Source organism: Anopheles maculipalpis, chromosome 3RL (genome assembly GCF_943734695.1).
Source record: "Anopheles maculipalpis chromosome 3RL, idAnoMacuDA_375_x, whole genome shotgun sequence".
In the NCBI taxonomy this organism is placed as follows: Eukaryota; Metazoa; Arthropoda; class Insecta; order Diptera; family Culicidae; genus Anopheles; species Anopheles maculipalpis.
The window spans coordinates 37,166,898-37,188,113 of NC_064872.1; the positions used below are offsets into that span (position 1 = coordinate 37,166,898).

Genomic DNA, 21,216 nt, shown 5'->3' on the forward strand with positions numbered 1-21,216 from the left:
GTATCTTGAATGGAGATTCCGGTTGGAGCGTTGAATAGGAGCACTAGGGACTCTACTCTTTTCAGATTCAATCGCCCGAAGGTGCCAGAGCACTTGATTGATGCAAATTATTCCTTAGAAGTGAGAGAGTGTGTGTGTGAGTGTGTGTGGCTGAAGTTAACTTGTGCATACATTGTTTCGAAACCCTTGATTCTGGGTCATTTCAAATAGGAAAAATCGTTCTCACCCTTGAAATGGCAACTAATTTTTCACTCAGGGAAGAAAAAAAACATATCAACCCTTTTTTCTCAAGGCAATTTTTGGAACAAGATTAAAGTAGAGCTATGCGTGATAGATTGTGAAAATGGAAAAACAAATCTTACAAAAGGGTACAAAACTACTGTCAATTTGTTTGTGTTTTGCACGAACAAAGAATCAACTCAGGACGAGTCTTTTTCGCTCCATTCGAAATGGCAAGTCCTTCAGATCTAGTCAAACGATTCTTGCTCACTGCGGCTCCAGTAAATTTAGGATCAGTTTAACTGACTACCTACGATTAATCGTATTTCTGTTATTTTTCGCCAGAAAAAAGTAACCCAATTTTCCGTTTGAACCACACACAAAAAAGACGGTTCGAAAGCACAAACTACTTCATCACACAAGCCAACAACAGCTAGCGGAACGATGGACTGGAACGGAAATGATAATGAATTTCCTTCGCTGAAAAAGGTTTCAGGCGGCTTTCCGATTTTTTTTTGTATCAATCACTGGACCGCAGACGTGTGTATCATTGTGTTGATTAAAGCTACTTCCTCTTCGGCAGTAAGTCGTTGCGGAATGTATTTTCATGAACAATTCCTTTGGATGGTAGTTGGTTGTGGATTGTGTGTATGTAGAGAACCTACGAGAAGTGAAGGATAGCAGAAGTCCGTATTGAATGAAGCTTTCGATGAAGTTTCTCGTTAGGCTGTATTTTTTGTCTACTAGACACAGTAACAGTACCGGACACACAATAAGCCTTCATAGCAGGAGATTAAAATGATAAAGCTGTGAATATGTAGTGAATTTAACCTTGACAAGCAGCAAGTACTGCTTCTTAAGGTTTGTTTCTTTGTTTATCGAGATAAAAAGTCAGGAATAAATCCTGTAAAAGTTAGTCTTGGCGATAAGCCGTACTACTATAATATAAATAAATAATTCTAAGTTTTGTTTGTAATAACGGCGCACATAACTGTAAGAAATTTCTCGTTATTAATTAACAACATTAGCCCCTACAAAGTTGTGAAAATACGGCATTGATCAGTAATACTAAAACTTAAATAAAAAATATTATTTTATCTCAAAAAAGCCAACCCAGACTTCCCAGCATGGTTTTTTGAAAATATACTGATTCTGTACTTACCCGACGCCCTCCTTGAGGATGACGGAAAACAACGCCACACCGACACCCTCACCGGACATGGTGATCATTTCGACAAATTGTCTCCGCCGTTTGAAATAATGGCCCAGCATAACGGCGGCCGACTCCCGTACCATGGCCGACCCGATGCCTACGATGACGCCTGTACTCGGCCCAAGAAGCGCACAATGATGTTGGTTTTGGTCGATGGCGGTAGTGATGATGTTGGTTGACGAAAGATGACGTCCCAGGTCGAGATCCACCCAGAGCAGCAGAGACGTGTGTGTTGTGTAATGGGAAAGGAAGGAAGCATTCGTAGTAGTTATTAGTGAACAGCGGAAATAGAAAGGACACTTTGATATTGCTCTCTTGCTCCTGCTCCTTATAGACCGCAATGCTGGGTGAAACGGTTGTGAAGAAGAGGTGTAGTAGGTATGCAGTAGTTTGCTGCTACCAAGCGCCACCAACGCTATGGCATCATGTTGTTGCTGCAATGATGGCGGTAGGAATTAGGTAACAATGTCCCAAGAACGAGCTCGGAAAAAGGTTCCCAGGAAGCGTGGTGTGTGGTGGGTACGCCGTAACAAAGAATGGGTAAAAAACGCACGGCATTGAATTCCACGGTCAACGAGATGGAACCGCATCGCACCGGCACCGGAAAGTATCTGGGTTAATCGCACGCCTGCCCATTCTTTCGGGTTGGATGCCTTTTCTGTCGCCCAAAACTCGGTCACTGGAATGAAACGAACCATACCATTGTGGGCATGGGCACGAACCGTACGAACGAACGAAACGTAAGTCGATCCTTTTGGCCGCAAATTGAACGTGGAAGGGCATAGAAATAGGAAACATAATCCATAACAAGGCCCACCCGCATTGGGGCATTATACAGCACAGCTCTACATGACCTTAAACGTGGCTGGTATCCTTGATGATGAAGATAGTGTCTTCTAGTAGTTCAAAAACAGTGTGTTTCGCGCTGGATGCGTTCGGTGAACATGTCCCACGGACGCTATAAAACAAATCGAACCCAGCAGTAGCACGAGAGTCACAGAAGTGTGAGACGAGTACTGTAACATCTCGAACTAAAAAAAAAAAAACTACCACACACACTACCGTACGGACGGTTCATAAAGCTTGCGCAATTGAGTTCTGGTTTGGTACAGGTACAGGAAGGAAATGTCCGGTCAGTACTTTACATTCCCGAAATACGGGGATGGTACAGGTGGCAACAGCACTTCAAGTGACCATAATTTCTGTGAAACCAAATAAAAACCATTCACCCTTTTTAGTGGTGCCAGACTCTTTATCCAGGTTGGGAGGTGGTGGCTCAGGATGGAGAAGGGAAACTCTTGTAACACAATCTACAATGGGGTCCCAGAGCACTGGAACTGGAAGAATTACAGTTTTCGAAAATGGGTTGCAACGTAAATGGACTCCAATTCCCCATAAAGCAATTCTCCCCGACACAATGGACCGTTACGGTTGCATCCGGTACGATTATGGACCAAGAGTAACTCACCCAATCTGGATTTGGATGCAGCTTCGAATGCTTTATGTGGATGAGATAGATATTAACGGCCGAGAGAAAGGTAAAGGCCGAGAGTTATGGTAACACACCACATATGTTTCGATACTCATTGAGCGATGACAAAGGTGTCGAATGAGGAGGGATTCTTCGTTTGTGAAGATAAAGCTCTGCCATCGAGAATATGATTCGGAAAATATGAAACATTCAGTAATGAATGTCATGAGCATGATTGAGAGCTTTACGAGATACACTTGTCATTTGACGCTAAAAAATCGCTAGAAGATCGTGCAGGACAGATATAAAGCTCCATTTTATATTCTTGTTGAGCTGGTTCTTTACAAAAATGCTGGTCTACTGGCCTAGCGTAAACAAATCTTTCAATTCTCTACTGCTGTATAAATACGCCCGAAAGTATGCAATATGGGGTTTGAAATCCTACTCAAAAACCGAGGACACGAAGTTGAACAACATTCCCAAACAAAATGCCGCCTCAAAGGCAGTGGATTATCCTGAAAAGATACTAAACTTTTTATTGCATATTTTGAGCCGTTCCTCACACTGTCGAAAACAAGTCGACCGTAGGGAAACACTGGTGATAAAAGTGATGCTAAAATTGTTTTCGATTCCGCACGCATCGTGAGTTTCGAAAAGTATGCAATTACACACAACTAGCTCTTTAAGCTCGTATTTAATTACACAAACAACATATTCGATGCCGTTGGAATATAAATCATTCCCCCCCCCCCCCCCCCCCCCATGCACAGGATTGCAGCTGTACACGAGCACAAAATTCGTTGCTGTTAATTTGTCCGTCGGTAAACTACTTCAGGGCAAAGTCGCGCTCCGGTAAAAATCATTACCAAGTGGTATGTTGCCTGAATAATTGAAACACATCCGCATGCATATTTATCGTGTTATTCAAATGTTATTCATTTCTTGGGTGTAGTGAGAATGCACAAACCACAAAATGGGATAACTACCACCGCACCGACTATTAGTGGGCAGCATGCCAAATGTGTTCAGAGAGTGAGTTGTTTTTGAACTGGCAAGCAACAAAAACCAGGATCGGTTTCGAGCATCGAAAACAAAAACATAAGCTTCTGATATGAAACATCGGTTTTATATAGTGTATCGTAAGCAAGTGTCCGGAAGGTGGCCTCTTCTCACGAAGCTAATATCGTTTGTTCACGTCTACTGCTTTCCTCCTATCATTTTCCCTTATCTCTACTGCACATCGATGTCTTTCGGGGTATTGTTGGTGTTCTTTTTTTTTTGTTATTCTGTACCTTCCCAGTGTCATACCATGAAAAACATTCTTTATGGGAGCTTTGTCTTACGGCAGTATTGGACAAGCATAACAGCTCATAAACATGCAAATAAAACATCCCCATTCTCTGGCCGCACCTTTGCCGGTGTGCGATGCTGACTCATGTCGTAAGGACACATCCTCGGAGGCTATTCGGCCGCGTACACTTACCATAGCTGAACGCTACCTGATGCAGCTGGGTGGCGAACGATGTGAACAGGATGCCGAGCGCAAGCACCAGCCCACCGAGGACTGCTGTCAAACGGGTGGATTTTCGACGGCAAAGCGCCACAACTATCGTTGCCGAAAACAGCGACATTGCCCAGCTGGCCGGACCGAGCCAACCTGAAACGAGACGAAATGAAGAACCGGAATGGAGGGAAAAATAGAAGCGTTTCTGCGTAAATAAGAATTGGTAATAGAATAATGCATCATGCTGGTTTCCTTGTTATTTTTTTTTTTGTGTGGAATTTGGGATTATGGACGTTTGAAGCTAAGCGGCAAACAACAAGCAATACACACAGGACCATGCGCTCCGACGGAGAAAAATTCGAAAATTGAAATTATCAAATGGAAAGACCATTTGCTTGCAGAACACATTTGAACAATGTGGTGCGTGAGCTTAAGGGGGTGTTTATTTGCCATACTGTGTCACAGAAAGCATTGCCAATGCGTAGAAGATTCATGCTCACGTTGCCGATTTCTGTGCCGACGATCATTCGGATGTTTCCCCCGACCGTTTGCACTCGTTGTGGTAGCCAAGTGGTGCTTTTCAATAAGAATTTATATTTATTTATTTATTCGTCGCATTCCGTTGCCGTGACGGTCCCGGCCTTCTCCGGTACATGGAGAAAATGGATTCATCTAATTCATGGGCTAAATTATGGATACACTTAGCAGCAGCGACAGCAGCGGCAATAGTACGGGCAAGCACCGGTGAAACCGCCCAGGACAGAAAGGACCGCACGTTTTGCAACACGGTGGCTTTTTGTGCCATTATTTATTTGCATAAATTTTCAACTAACTAGCCCTTGGATGGGTGTGCTTCCAGCCCGGGCTGATTCGTGACCGTGAGGCGTGTGAAAGTGGTTAACAGTTTATCTTTTGGGGACAATTTATGGCTCAGCTTGGCGCTGGTTTTCGGCGAACGACAATTTGTGATTTTTTTTCACCCCTCACGTACGCACACTCTGATAGGCCGCAAAAGAAGACGAATGTGATTAAGGGGCTTTTGATGGGGCCAATGTTTGCGTTCCTAAACGATGGTCCGAGCGAAATGGGAATGAGTATTTGATTTTTGGCGTAACGAATCGATTTGGTTGAGTAATCATTTGGAAAGGACATTAACGAACCGAGTGGTTTGAATTATAGGTCTTTAATTGATGGGTTTGGGCTTAAAGTGCACGGTAAGTGTTTGACTTTGAATGGAATAATAATGTATAAAGGTTAGTTTATACTTGTGCAGAAGTGTTCGGCACCGTCTCAGATATTGGTGATGGTAGCTAAAACTATTATCAACTTTTTTGTGATGAGTAAATCGATTGGCTGGTGGTACACTTCTATCAATCATTCATTAATATTTTCTCAGACAATGATAACTTTGACGCAGGTCTTACTATTTAGCTACGGGTAAAGTCAAGTAAATAAGAGAGCCAAAGAAGTAAAGGCAAGCGATGGTAATTCTATTCCAATTTCTTAAAACTCAACCTGGAGAAAGTTTGCCTAAAAATATTTAAAAGATATTTCCAGAATTCAAATAATGACAAGAACTATGCACTTTAATGCTAAATGTATAGCTTGGCGATGTAAGCCTATGTAGTTTGATAATTTTAAAACAAGACGGTAACTTCATAGTGGTAGGTTTAAAACTTCACTAGAGCTGGAAACGTTTTTGAAGGCTATGAAGCTTATCGATTTTTATTCTTTGTCTTGAATTATTCTCAGCAGAAAAGGCTTTTCTGAATTCGGGAAGACGATCCAGATGGGATGTTACATCGGTCTCTGATCGTTAGAGGCAGCCGCTCGTTACTTTATACCACCGAACTACTGCAGTTTTTAGATCATTAATATAACATAAGCGTAAATTCTGGTTGTCAAGAGCCTCCAATTATTTTCAAGCTTAAAGTTATGTTTATTCCATCGAAACTTCAAGTTTCTCCACTATTCAAAGATGCCACACAAATGAAAAAAGGATTTATTTATTTGAGACACACTAAGCGCACTACATCCATAACCATGACATGGCAATCACTTGTGCTGCGTAGACAAAAACGAAACATTTACAAACCAGCAAAATCTTTCCATAGTGCATGACTTGAAAGTGGCTCAATTTGTAGAAGAAGCGCTTTCATCATGAAAATGCTCTGCTTGAAACATTCAGCATGGAGTGGAAAACACATTCATGGCAAAAATGTGGACGAGGTAACGGGTAGAACAACAAACACTTTTTTGAAACAAAGTAGAGCCCATATATTTACATCAGATGCATTTCCAGTTTGTGAACATTAGAAAGCGTGCAATAATAAAGCGCATAGAGCGAGACACAAACATTCAGCCAACGACTAACCACGGTGACTTGGTGGTAAAAGCGCTACAGCCTCTTTCTCCTAGCGACTCTTGATGGTGGATGTTGCGTTTGCCATCAATGTGCTCAGCGTGCTATGACCGCGATTCAACGGAAAAGGATATTCATTGCAAGAAAACGACCCACTAAGCGTAAAGGTATGGTTTATGCGCTCCGTTCACTGAGCACAACAGTTCTCAGCACGATAGAAGAAGCCCGCAGCAAGAAGCATTTCTTGGAACCACACACAAGTGTTTGTAACATTGGCGTCCTAAACATGCATCGCACGGGTGAACACAACCCCAACGTGAGGCCCCAACCTCGTACGCTGGATGCATTGTGAGCGTGTGAGTGTACGAAAGAGTGACTCCCGTTGTTGTTGTGGTTTAGCATTGCTCTCGTTATTTATGGGATCACAAGCCATGGTACCACGGCATCGTTTGCTGTCACCACACGTGATCCTCGGATGCTGGGTGAAAATTGACAAGAAAAATCCTGTTTTTGATTCGCTTTTGTAAACCGCATCGTTTAACCGTGTGTTCGAGTTCGGGAAAGCATAAAAAGCGATCGAAACCATGCATTTTGTACACTCGTTAGCTTCTTGCAACGTTGCACCGTATCCGGTCAAGCTCCTTCGTCTTCCTTGAAGGAGTTTCTCTGTGTGGGTGTATGTGTGTCGGTTGATTTATGACGGAACTTAAGACGAAATGAAAGGAGGACGGCTTCCACTTTCTACGGAAAACAAACGCTTGTACGTACTTTAACTCCCCCGGGAAATATCCGTAAAGCTAATGTTGTAGAGCATTTTGTCAAACTGTCAAAATTGATCGTTCGAGGAGAGTTTATGGGAAAAGATTACGCTTTGTGCTGGTGTAGATTTTCGAAAGTTGATGTGACATTTTACAGTAGTGTTGAACAATCACATTTATATTGTTTTTGACCGCAAAAAGGTTTAAATTTATTTTGTCCTATGCATCAGTTTGGACATAGTAGAAAATATAAAATAACATTTTTATTCATTATTTAGAATTGACTTGGCGTCATATTTGTAGCACTTTTTGAGGTGATATTTTTACTAATACTTATTTACTGATACTAATACTAAAGTAAATATTTAGGAAACGATAACATTTTTATCCAAATAAATAATTAATTTATCTTTTCCCACGAAACATCAAGTAGCATTGCTACGAGTAGTTAAATTTATCATTTTTAATCAAGAGTCCTTCAAAACTGTATTGTAAACAAACTTTTTGGCCACTAATGGACATAAATTGAGAATCCATTCATCACTAGAACTGAAACAGGCTTAACACAGTGAACGCCCCATTTTCTCGATTGTTGCTCCTACTGCTGTTTGCTTGTTCTGAAAATTAACGCTTCGTCAGCAGTAAAAAGCCATTCTCTACATGCGAACGTTGCTCTCGCTTTCAAGTTCCCAAACGATAGGAAACGATACGATACACTTTCCAATTTAAACGCACGCTGGCTTCTATCACCGCTTTTACCACAAGCTTCCACCACCTCCACCGATAAGAAGCCGTTAAATGTCTGCTATCGTTTGTTTGGAAAGCAATTCATGGGAATGCTGTCATCCTTCGACAATCGGGCGTATTTTCGTGCGATGCTGAAACAAAACTCAAACCATTGGTTTTTCCAGGATGGAAGATTGTTTTCGTCCTAGCGTTGAGGTTTTTGTCTTCCTGCTTACCAAGCCGTCAAATTGGAATGTGGTCAATGTTGGGAAGTTTTTTCCTCTAAAACGGCAAAGGAACCAAACAGCTTCAACGAAGTATTGTGAACGCCTTGGTATACAAAAAAGCAAACAAGCTTGGCGACATATTTTTCCTGGTAAAAGTGGAGCAAAATTATAATAACACGACGAAGGAGGGATTTATGATTGGATTCGTGGGAAGGAAAATCGATTGCATCAAACATGGCTTGATGGGAAAGCCGATGTTGAGATGTTAGGATTGAGAAAACATATTTTCAATACAAAAAAGGTTTGAATTGTATATTTTTGATAAGTACAGCAAAATCCCTACGAGTTTGTAACTGATACGAATTATGCTGGAAAAACATTGTTCTTTATTCTTCAGCTTCGCAAGTGCTGTTGCTGTTGGCAAAAACATTGTTTGCAATGTATTATTCATTACATTAGAACAGTACAGTGAAGTTTCCATCACTAAGCTTTGATGGTTTTGTGAAAGGTAGCGATCAAAAGTTTCGAAAAGCATTATTGAGGTGAAGTACAGAAAGTACCATGCGTCTCCATTTGTTCCTTCACTCTGTGTGAAAACAACCAGGCGCCTCCATTTTCACTAATCGAAATAAAAGAAAAACTCTCTTGGAGAAAAAAAACTGATGCAGAAGAGGAAAAACTCCACTACCAAGCACTCCCAAAGGTGTCCTTTCGAGGAATAAGAAGGCATTGTTAAGGTGTCCTCCTGCCACACTCTTTCTTTACAATCGTGCATCGTCGAAAACAACATCCAGCCCCAGAACGGCGTAAATGTGACTGTGCGGTAAAACGGCATCGTAACAGCGGAAGAATAAAAACCCAATTCCCAGTTCGCAGATTTGGGCATCTGCACAACAAATAAACCTTTCGATGTGTTGTTTCCCAGCCTCCTGTCACATCCTCACCGGACGCGTGTTTGTGCTAACGATCAAATCAACGATCCCGTATGACTGATGAGGTGCGTTTGCACGGGTATTTGTGTGACACAGCTGCCAGCAGCTGGTGGAGCCTGACTATTTTTCCGCCTTTTTTTATTTCTTCTCGTTATGAATGGCTTCGTGCCAAGTATGTGTGTACGCAGTTTGGTAACCGCTTCATGGTTGTTACGGGAGCTGTTGGTGCTTTTTACACAGTTCATGGGAAAAACGATACCCAAGGGAAATGAGTGAAACTGGTTCGCTATTTCGTTTTAATTCCATCGCGTTACAAGCGAAACATAAGGTGCAGGCTACTATTGTTGCTTGCTGGCTGGTTTGGCTTGCTGGCTGGACTTTAGCTTCGAGTTTGGTCGATGAATTATGGGCATAGTTTTGTTGGCCGAATGCCAGCAAAACGGTATTTGCCAGTGGAATGGTGTTGTTTCGTTGCACGAGGCTACAATATTTGGCTTTGGCAAAGGCAGGCCGAAAAGTATTGAATTTGATCTGGAAAAATGCGAGAGCAAAAATTACTCTTTGGAAAGTGTTATGATTTCCTGGGAGGAATATTTTTCTTAGAAGGTGATAAAAGGACTTCTTGTTATGGTGAGATGAAGAATGTTTTCAATTAATTTTGAATGATTGTGATGGATAGACGGCCTATGAATGCGGGCCAATATTGTGGTTTGACTTGATACCATTATTAAATTGTCAACTGTATCAGTTAAACGTCCAATTTCTGGAACACATCGACTGCTTTTTCCTTATATCAATCCATCCTCTATGACATAATCCTGACCAAATCTTTTCTGAAGAAAGATCTTTTTGATTTGTCACAGATTTATTTTTAAATTGACAACCATTTTACTAGATTTGTATCTTTCCAGGCTTAAGCAAAACCCACAATATACTTACATTACAGAACTAATCGTAATAAAATTCAAATCATCCGGAAAGTAAATCTACATAGGGCTTTCACTTTATCTTCGTTGATTTGGCGTTCTGTTTCAGTGTAACACCGGGAAAGCTTTGCACTTCTCGCGGTATTAGCGCAAATACGCGAGCGTACTAACGATATGTAGTCATCAATCAACCGAAACGACATGTGGTTGTGGTTTGAAGCGAGTTTCAGGTTATCAGACAAAAAAAAAAGGAACGCACGTACGCATAGCCACGCTAAGGAAGCTGTCAAATTCGCACGACCTACCGTGGTGAGTTGTGCTACATGTGAGAGGATTTGCTGTGGTGACGAATCCTTTCCACTGTTAATGCTTCACATGATTGATCCATGATAGATTGCTAACCGAGACCAGTCGGTGGTAGGTTAACTGTGAGTGGTGTTCGTTGTTGTTTTATTTTCTGTGCCTGCTATAAACTAGGCGTTCACATATCAACCTGTACTGGAAGCCCTGTTAAGCGAAGTGACGTGTGGTGGCTTTGGGAAGCATTTCAATTCGATTAATTTGCCGCAACATGGTGGAATATTTAATCGATTGGTGTGTGAAATGTCTTTGGGTGGGTGAAGTTTGTGGTATGATTGAGGTGTAATGTAATTTGTGGAATTTGTTATCAATGAGCTAGAGACACACAACCTACGTCCGCTTTGGTGCCTAATGTACATCGATTTTGTAATTGGAAATTGAACATTATTGATGACGGGCAAGTTTATTGTAATGCTGATGAAACGATTGATAATAATGCACAAAAACAAAAAGTTATCTTTTGGCGATGTTATTAACGAACAATAGCTTTGCGAGTGCTTTCAAATAATGAGTAAATAGAAAAAAAAAACTCTAGCAGAGGCCGTAATGCCCTATTGTCGATACGATATCCAAGCGTAAGCTAGGGTAGAGTATGTTGCAACGTTCCTTATTTCCTGCTGGCATTCTAACAGCAGTTGCCAACGAATGTTTCACAGTTTTCATGTCCTTGGGGAACCTTGAACCGTAAGTTTTGATGTTATAAGTGGCACCCTCTGTACCGTCTGCATCCTCAGCCGGTAGCAGTTTTGGTGCTGCTTTTAAAAAGTGCACTGAAACTGAAAAGAATCGAGCGAAAACGGGCATTCGATGTTCCAAAACAGAAGCAAAACGACACGAAAGCAAAGTTTTCTAAAAAAAACTGAGCAAGGATTTTAATCTTGTTTGATACTGTGGGGAGCTTTTTCTTTTTGCCCCTTTCAAGTTTCTGTTTCAGTTGAGTGAAGGGCGGATGGTAAAAACGGACTGCTTGCTACAAATGTGATCATTTGTACTTTTCCTTCCTTCCGGAGTTTGAGAAGTGTTCATTTGCTTTATCCTTTTCTGTTTTTCGCTGTCAGCTGGTGATGTTGGTGGGTTACGCTTTGAAATGGGATGCCAGGACATTTCTATGTTGTTATGTCACCTTCTAATACTTCCGGTCAGCGTTGGTGTATTGGATTAGCAGGGCATGAAGGGTATCTGCAATACAATAGGACCGAACAGAAGAAAATTGTCCTGTCTACTGGAGCAATCTGTTGTGATCCTGATGAATAGTGTTGTTATTGTGCTGGGAAAAGCTTGCTCGGAGGAATTTGTTTTTTTCCGCAATGATGCAAAGAGCACAGCTGAATCAGACTTGAATAATTTTAGTACTAAAATAGGGAAGAAACTAGAAATTTTGTTTTTTTAGGGAACAAACTGGAAAAGCAGCATATCGCATAAGGAACATTAATTTAAATTATCTTGGTAAATTTATTACACAGCGGCCCTGTGGTGTAGGCTGTGGGACAGCGGCGCCGTTATTCAAACGGCTGGACCGAGGTTCAAATCCCATCCGGACCGTCCCTCCGTAGTGAGGTCTGACTAACCAACTACGTACCAATAGCAGTCTAGAAAGCTATTCGATGACCAGCATGATCTTAAGGGTCGTTAAGCCAAGAAGACAAAGAAATTGATTACTTTAACATTTTGCGGAAAAATATCGATTATATAGCCATTTTTTTTATAAACCTTAAACAATAACGCTGTTGAGGATGGAACTAAAGAAGTGGTTGTAGCATAAATAAAAAAATATATTTTTTTTATATCACAAATTGACACAGCCTAACCACTGGGGAAAAAGACGATGAATAGTTTTCCCAGGAAAGACTTATACATCATGCAAAAATCCCTCGGAGAATGAAGTAACTGAATCGCACAAAGTGGAGTCAATCGCTTAGTGCTGCTCACTGTTGTTTTCTGTAAAACAAGTAAAAGACACACTGAGCACGTCGCACATCATGAGAGATTGATAGTTCAGCATTTTTCGATTGATCTACACGGCTGGAAAGCTCTTCGTTAAGGCTTTTTTTTTCTCCATGTAAGCACCGTCCTTTGTAGCATCTTTTATTCACTGTAGGTCATTGTAATAAGTTTGTATTTACTTCAAGTCCATTACGGTTAACAGCATGAAGTGCGACACGTACAACGTCCTGGTACATCCCAAACACGTCCTTTTTGCCTTCTTCCTCATTTGCAGCACAAAAGGCGGAAGCATAATAGCCATCGTGGACGATTAGCTCGGCTAAGCCTGACAGCTGATGCTGAGCCAAATGTGGATCTTCCATTCGGCTGGTTCCGAGTACCATCAGCAACGATGCAGAATGCAATAAATTAAGTTATAATATTTATTTATGTCTATTTATTACCCGAAACGTCCACCAAATGTGATAGTAAACAGTCACTGCTGGTCGCTGCCGGTGACGATGGGACCAGCACTATCGTCAACGCTGATTTATGTTACCACTCGGTCCTTAGTACGTGAGCGTTACCGTGGTGTTCGTGATGGAAATGGAAGAACGTGCACAGCTTTCGGTGTGAAGTGTAAAATTCATGAGCAACTTTATCTATTTATTTATTTTTTCACATCCAGGCTAGAAAGCAACGCTGGCATATACAGCCGTTGGCCAGTGGCAAAGAGAGGGGGGAAGTGTGTGTGTGTGTGTGTGTGTGTGGAAAGTTTTTCACTTCAAGCGCAAAAAAAACTACTTTGTCCAATGTACGAAAGGAGGAACTTTTCCCGGTCTGAAACACTATCCCGAGTCTGAACTATACAACAGACAAACAAACTTTCTCTAATCTGATATTTAAGAGAAGTACAAAAGGACCAGACAGACTGTAAGCTCCGAAAGCCAGTGATCATGTTTGACGCTTCTGTTTTCGGAAGGTGAAAGTTTTGTACCTGTGGGAAGCATAGGTCGCAAAAAAAACCCTCCATTCCACACGCACAACAGTAGAGTTTGTCTGATTTCACAATGATAATGACACAATAAGTGGGAGAGCTTATTGTTATGAATTTGAATAAAGTTTTCCCTTTCAAAAGAGCTTGCAAAAGTGAGCTGAAATCAATGTTGCACACCTTTCAAGCTAAATTAAACACCATGATTGCATTCTTGCTAGAAACACTTTAGAGAGAAAAAAGGCTCTGCAAGCCATAAATCATCGGGTCTCGTACACAAACACAACCGGTGTGAAACATTGTTGTACAAAGTGTAGAGTAAAGCGTAAACTCTGTTTTCCATACACACTGAAACCACACATGTCAAACTGGAAAATGACTGTTTGTGTTCGTATTCGTTACGGAGGGATTGTTTTTTTTTTTTTTTTTGGTGTTCTGGTGATGTTTAAACTCTATGCCCCTTTTCGAGTGCGATCAAAACGATGTAAGAGCTGAAGAATCGTGCCCATAGGAGACGAGGAACTGAGAAAGAAAAAACAGCTGGTAAATATTTCATTTCCACTACAGTTGGACCGATACTGGTGTATGGTACGCTGGCTGGATGTGATGTTTCTGGCACATTTCCTCTACTGGTCGTACCCTTTATGCGACGTGCTTTCCGATGGAAATTCTAAAAATTTTCCACCCAACATACACTGTTTGCTGATAGCTTGCATGGCACCGCGTGCATAAGGATTGTATCGTGTTTCGGTCAGGAAGAAACTCGATTTTGGCAGGAAAAAGCGGAATTGCAAAAGAATGAAAGTAAAAGAAAAAAACGATGTATAAATTCGTGCGTTTCTAACCTGCTTCGGTATTCACCTCGTGACCCAGATGGCGTATCGCGTACAGCAGCAGCAAACCGTACGACAGCTGGAACCCGGTGGTCAGCACGTGGGCCAGGAATGCGACCCCGCACACAATCCAACCCCAGCCACCATCCGGATAGAAGTGCTGTGGTCCGGGACGTCATCCGTGTTGCATACATTTAGGCGGTTACCGTGAAGAACGAAATGCAACCGTGTGGTTGATATTTCCAAAGCATGGAGTATTTACCGGTAAGAAAGAAGAAAGAGAAAACACAAAAATACAAACAATCAGATCGTTGTGTGCACTGCTGCCCATTATGATGGCGAACCTGATCGGTTCCGAATCAAATGGCGCGTGTCAGATGGCGTTGATTTTTCCTGCACAATGTCAAAGGGGAAACGGCTCTGCCAACTGTAACATTTTAATGCTCATCCGTATACCATCATGGTGTGTTCTTACCTGTCGGATTGCGGTCGTATCGACACCGGCTCGGCGTAGCGCAGGAACATTCCGATGCAAGGAGTGAAGCTCACGTTCCAGCAGGGCCGGATATGCCGAGTCTTCCTCATCGAGCAGCCGATTTCGATCGTATCCTGTTTGGGATGAGAAGGAAAGCAAATAGAAGTGAAAAAGGAAATCAGTGATGAACACAACACGCACACACACACACAAAAACACGTACGCGAAGGACATTTTAATCGAAATCGATAAAAGCGAAAGAAAGGGCGGTACGCGTATCAAATTTCGATCAAAAATTCATTTACCACGGTACAGAGCAGTACACGCTTTTGAGCGTTTTGCGTCGTTGTCGTCGTTGTCGACGCCTGTCGAAAAGATTAAAGTGAATCGCGCTCGATAGTATACGCTTCGGGCGTACCGATATCATATTCGCGGGTTGTGCGTGCGCGTGTGCCTTGGGCATCGATCTGGGCCTATTACAGACGGGGGGGTTTTTTTTTTTTCGTTATGTATTATTCTAGTGAGTGAGTTTTTAATATTCTTTTCATGTGTGCTAAAAGACACAAAAATCAACGCGTCAGATTGCTCGCGGGATAGTCGAATGAAAATTTCATTCTCATTCCGTTGTACCGTGGTATGTGTGGTGAAAAAGAATTTTAAGTGATAAACATGTGTACTTTGACTTTGACTTTGTTTGATGCGAAATTGATTGTGAGATATGAAAAAAAAACAATATTTTATTTGTATATCATTTTTAAAATAAACTGTTGAAAACCATATAAACAAGTGCCTTGTTTTGTTTTGTATTATTTGTGTCTTTCATTCCAGTGAACATATTTGTAAATTGTGTAAATGTGGTTCATTAATTGCTTTAACACAAAACAATCAACACGTGCCGAACGATGCGAAAAAAATTAATCATTCATGGGCACATCCGATTAGCGTACTGAACCCGGCTTTTCTTGTGGTTTCTCAATCATAATCAACCATTATCATACCGCTAACGAGATGGACAGGTTGAAAATTATGGTGGCGGTTGATGATGCGGTTAAATAGTGATATCTTTAGTCTGTTTCTGTTCAATCAACTGCTACTTGCAGTGAAAACCGAAAAACTAAAATAATACATGGTGCACCACCACCACCATGGTTTGTTGAATTATAGAGTTTTGTAATTATTCTCACGTTTGCAAACCATAAATCAAACGTTTCTCGTAATACTTTCCCGAAAGGGAACATTTTCTGGGAGATAGCCGACCACCCAACAAACCATACAATGTTGGGCATATGCATAAGTGATATGCGGCCAGTAACAGAAGCGAGAGTGTTGCAACGACTTTGCACTGTTACCACACGGTCGAAACTCTTAAGGTTGGACACTCAGTATATTTAACAATGCGAGTATTTGCGTGTGCTTGTGTTTCCACACACATAAAACCCATCCTCTAGCGCACTTTATGAAATTCGAAACTTTTTTAACCACTATTTAACCGTCGCTGTAGTTGTGCTTTGCCACAAAAGCAGAAAAGTTATGTGCAGCAACTTGAGGTTCAAAAGTCACAAAGTTCTCTCCCATACACACAGTTTCTGCCACACGTACACCATCGCGTCTCACGAGGTAAAGTTTTACACGGTGACCTGCTGCGCCATACTCTCACCGCAGGTTATGAGTTGTAATCAAAAACAATTTACAGCAAATAGGTGCTTGCTTTTTAAGCGCCAGGCTCTATGGTTGTAAAGGTCGGGAATATGAATACACAATTTGAAGGGAGTTGCTTTGTTTTATTTTCTGTGCTGGACGGAGATGGTAGCACCGTTAATTAGCTGTGTTGGTCCCTTGGCTGCAGAGAGGCAAATGAATAACCACAAATTTTTAATGTTTGTTAGCTCGTTGTGCTTTGCAAAATTTTAAACTAGGTTTTCAGCGGGAAAATGCTTGGTTTTGAGGTATGATTACACTCGCAAAGAGCTCGTTTGTGGTACGAAAAATCTAAAATGTTTGAGTAGAATTAATACATTAAAAAGAAATTCATAATTCATGTAACTTCTTAAAGCCATGAAAAAGGGTTTCGAGTTATCATTTTTAGACATGAAACTTTCTTTATTTCGTAAAATATAAAAATATATCGTAACACTTCTATCTAGCATAAAATATAAACGTTTAAAGCAGTTATAACCACTGCAAAAACTACATCAAAACACTTTATATCAATGAAGTGAACTCATCAGGAAAATTGTGTGTGAATCAGAACTCCTCGAGCTGCGAGAGCTTTGTGGTTTAAGAGATTATGCAGCTCTTTGGGTGAAAGAAGCATGGTAGCTCTAACAATGGTGCCACTAATCGATAAGCAGACAAGAGACCAATATTACGATACTTCAGAAGAGATGGAGAATTATTTTAATTTAATAAACTAAATAATACGAAATCAAATTACTAAAATGTCTTAAGCTATGCTGGAATAATAATATTCGAAAAAATATTTCTCCTAGTAAAAAAAAAAATAGTAATTATCACTTAACTACGCACGAAATAAATTCCATTACTCCCTTCACCTGAGGCACCGCGTGCAAATGAATTCTATAGCTCAGCTGCTAAAACAGATAGCACGCTTCCGAAAACTAAGCATCGCCAGCACAAAGCCTAATTTATCATTCTGCGCGTAACAACTTGCTCACACTGCAGTATCGCATCAATTTGCATGAAAATACTCTGCAATTCCCGTTTCACACACTTGCTCCTCATATCCTTTCTCCCTAATCACCGCCCCCCGCAAAGCAAGCAGTTCCACCACACATCCACACATAATTGAGCGCTTTTGTTATGAACTCAAACATCAACGAGTGCCATTCCGCTTTGCCGTGGGGTTGTGGAGGTGTTTTTGGAAGTTTATGGGTCGTTGGAATTGAAATTGCTTACCACGGTCCTTGCTGCTTTGACCGGCCCTGGAATGAAGAACCACGATGGGAAAACGATGGGCTCAATGAAACAGCAAACCAACACCCAAGCGTGAAAACTAGTGTGACATTTGTGCAATGCTTTTTTTTTTTTTGAGTGTTGGAAACGGTTTGCAAATATGGTGTGAAATATGTCCACGTGGTCACACTTTCATCTGCATTCCAGTGCACGTGAAGGCGTATTTTCAACCCGTAACGTACATTCGCAAACGCTGAATGAGTGGAGCTTCGCGTGAAATTGTCCTCTCTAGACCACATAAATTTAATCCAATTCGCTATTTACGACGACGATATTCCATTGTTGGCAGATAAGCGATGAAGGAAGAAAAGCTTAGCGCGAATGGTTCAAAGCTTTTACCTTGAATAAGATTGCACAACGGATCAACTGTGCGCGCCTGTAGCCCGAGGTGAACATTGTTGAAGAAGGTCGAAAGGATCGCTAAAAGTTAAATGAAGCTTCGGTACCGGGCTGTCCAGGCATTTCCAGTGTGGTAAGGATTTCTTTTTTGTTGCTATCGCCCTGCTAAGCGTTACCGTTTTTTTGGTCAGGAATATTAATTATCGCAGACAAAACTGCACCGTCAGCCGACCGGACCGAAAGTCCCCATGGGCTAAAACTGTTTTGTGGTCAGCACCCGCCGGGCAAGGTGTAGTTCTCGCTTTGGGGACGTTTGGTGCAAATTAGAACATCAACCCTATCATTATCTTCATCAAGAATTGTGCCACCATCATCAGACTATGTAGGTTCTGTGCCGAAGGCCGGATCCGGACCGACTGATGTAGTCGAAACTGGAGTGAAACCAATTCACAAGAATGACGCGTCCGCCAGGATTATACGCGATATTATCATCATCTTGGAAAGCTCTTCCACAGGATGGGTGTCCAGTAGATCTACTCAAACAATATGATATGATGCAGAGCTGTCCCGATGGTGAAATTGCCTTCTCTTTTGACAAAACTTTTTTATAAAATAATCTACGAACGTTTTGCTTTGAAAATATCAGACCGAGCTTACCCCCAGTAGATTATATGTATTAAGGACGAAATCTTCCTTCACCATTATACTCATCAAATATCCTCGGCGTACGACACAATTGTGCCTGCAGGATGAAGCTCATTGTGGGCGAGTGGTGGTACTGCCGAGCAGAGAAAACATTACAGATGAACAACGGACGTAGCAGAAGATATCTGCTACATACCGAACATACCATCATCATTCTATCATACAATTTCATTCAATTTCAATCCAATGGCCGCCCCGTTCATAATTTCCTTCTCTCGTGAGAAGCTACTTGTACACGTATAATCCCAACGCGCCGTCGTTGCCTTCTCGTGCCTGTTTCATTTCAATAACTAAGGAAGAAAATTAATTATTCATGAGAAACATGTCATCCTCGATTCAAACATTGGATTCTGTTTGTTCATCCCAAGAACGCAGTTAGAATTCCGGACGAGAGACTATTTTAATTTGATTCCCATTTTAATCATATTGCCCATCAAGGACATACCAAGGAAGAAAAGTTTCCAAGTTTCCTCTTGCTGGTGGATCTTTTGCGTGTTGACTTTTGCGTCCGATAGAAAACGGCATTATGTGTGTAAACAGAGGAAGCTTCTTTCGAAGAACAACTGTACGAAAATTGAAGTGATGTATGAATTTCGATACCTGAAGCCTACGGCACAAGCCTACTTGCAGGTAGTTTAGCAGCGCCAATATGTGTATGTCTATGTTAGCTAGTTACGAAATACCTACCAGGATAAGTTCCGTTCCCCGTACCGGCGGACGCAGCCGTTGCCGTAACACCTCCCGCCGTATGCAGATGGCCCGAGCTGGCGGCCATATGGTTGCGTTCAAGTGTTCCCCCATTCGTGGTACCGCGGTGTGTGCGTGGCAGTGTACCGCTACCAACCGAGCCGGACCCAAGCGTACCAGTACCGCTGGCAAGATGTGGATGGGATCGATTTAACGTCGAGTTAGCGGAAGCCATCGAGAACCGACACCGCTGACATCCATTTCGAACGGGCGGGGGCAGTGGTGGTGGGGCTGGCGGCGGCGAGGCAGAAAGTGCCGGTGAGTCTGCATTTGGATCGTCCAGCTCGTCGTCATCGTCGTGCAGCGGATCATCGGCCCCATTGCCGAGCGGTTTTCCGTCACTCACGAGACCTAGCATTTCTTCATCCACCTGCGATTCTTGGTGCTGTTGGGAAGGTTTCGACGGGCCGGAAGACGCTGGGACTGGTTGGGTGGATTGTGTCGGAGGCGAAGGTATCTGCACACCGACGGCAACGGTTGATGGTGTGCGGGAGTGGTGTGTGGATGCGTTGCCCCGGCAACGTGGCAGCGAGGAGTAGGAAAATGGCTGATGTGGTGGAACAGTGTTGCCAGTGGCAAACGATACACTCGGCGGATTGCGGATGGAGGATCGGCGACGGTTTAGTGTTGACGGTGCGGACGAGTGGAGTGTCTGCGAGGTTGAGTAGAAGTACCCCAACGCACTCGAGGACAGACAGGTGCAGGTAAGGTTGATGTTGTTGTTGCAGTAGTAGCAATTGTTTTTCTTCGCCGATTGATACGGGCTGGTACCGGTGACGGGTAATTTGGGTAGGGACTGTTGTGTCTGTGCTGTGTAGGTGTGGGACAGTGGAAGTGGTTGTTGTTGTTGTTGTTGCTGATGCTGCTGTCGGTAGCTGTAGTGTCATGGAAGTGTCATCGATTGCTGAGGGAACGCAGCAACACCGGTGCTCGGACGACCGGCAAACGGGTACGACGAGAACAGCGACGATGACGACTGTTGGGGCAGGTTTGGGTAGCTACGGTACAAGCACTGTGTTCCACCCAATGTACCTAGTGGTGCCGTCGGATAGTTCGGATACATCTTCGCCTTCTTCTGACAGCTTCAAAATGGCGTTTGGGATTGTTTTCGATTTTTTGTTTTTGTTTTGGTTTGTTCTATGGCAAACGAGCTGAGGCGATGAAAAGTTAACACCAGGGTTTACTACGATTCGTGCTGATGTCGACTGTATCTGTCAAACTTTGACAGCCGGCTGCTAGTGAAGATTGGCTCAGTAGAACACCGCAGTACTATTAGAGTAAGTGTATAGCTGCCATATCACAGACACGGGCGCACCGACTGTAGACAACAGCTTGATGATGTTGGTACCCTTCGTCAACTCCATGTTCCGTTCGCAATTCGTGGCGCTGCAAAATTGGCCGGCATGAGCGGGGACAGAGCGTCTACAGCACAGTTCACAGTTCGCTGGATCGTTATGAGCTCCGACTGACAGTTACCATTTGTTGATTCGTTCGCACTATTGCATTGCCACGCGATCCCATTTGCATAA

At 42.4% G+C, this 21,216-nt stretch overlaps 3 protein-coding genes across 4 annotated transcripts in view; 2 read left to right on the top strand and 1 right to left on the bottom strand.

Annotated features, from left to right (window-relative positions):
• LOC126564030 (uncharacterized) overlaps window positions 1-20,810 on the bottom strand; it is a 28,078-nt gene extending 7,268 nt beyond the window's left edge. The window contains exons 1-5 of the mRNA XM_050220933.1: window positions 19,628-20,810; window positions 14,924-15,057; window positions 14,461-14,608; window positions 4,387-4,560; window positions 1,382-1,541 (exon numbers count right to left, since the gene is read on the bottom strand). Coding sequence (XP_050076890.1) covers window positions 1,382-1,541; window positions 4,387-4,560; window positions 14,461-14,608; window positions 14,924-15,057; window positions 19,628-20,045 — 1,034 coding nt within the window. The 5' untranslated portion in view covers window positions 20,046-20,810. The remainder of the gene's footprint in view (window positions 1-1,381; window positions 1,542-4,386; window positions 4,561-14,460; window positions 14,609-14,923; window positions 15,058-19,627) is intronic.
• LOC126564702 (ATP-dependent RNA helicase me31b) overlaps window positions 1-21,216 on the top strand; it is a 515,322-nt gene that overhangs the window by 258,192 nt on the left and 235,914 nt on the right. The gene's annotated exons all lie outside the window — the stretch shown is intronic.
• LOC126565860 (carbohydrate sulfotransferase 11-like) overlaps window positions 1-21,216 on the top strand; it is a 227,238-nt gene that overhangs the window by 62,354 nt on the left and 143,668 nt on the right. The window lies entirely within an intron of this gene.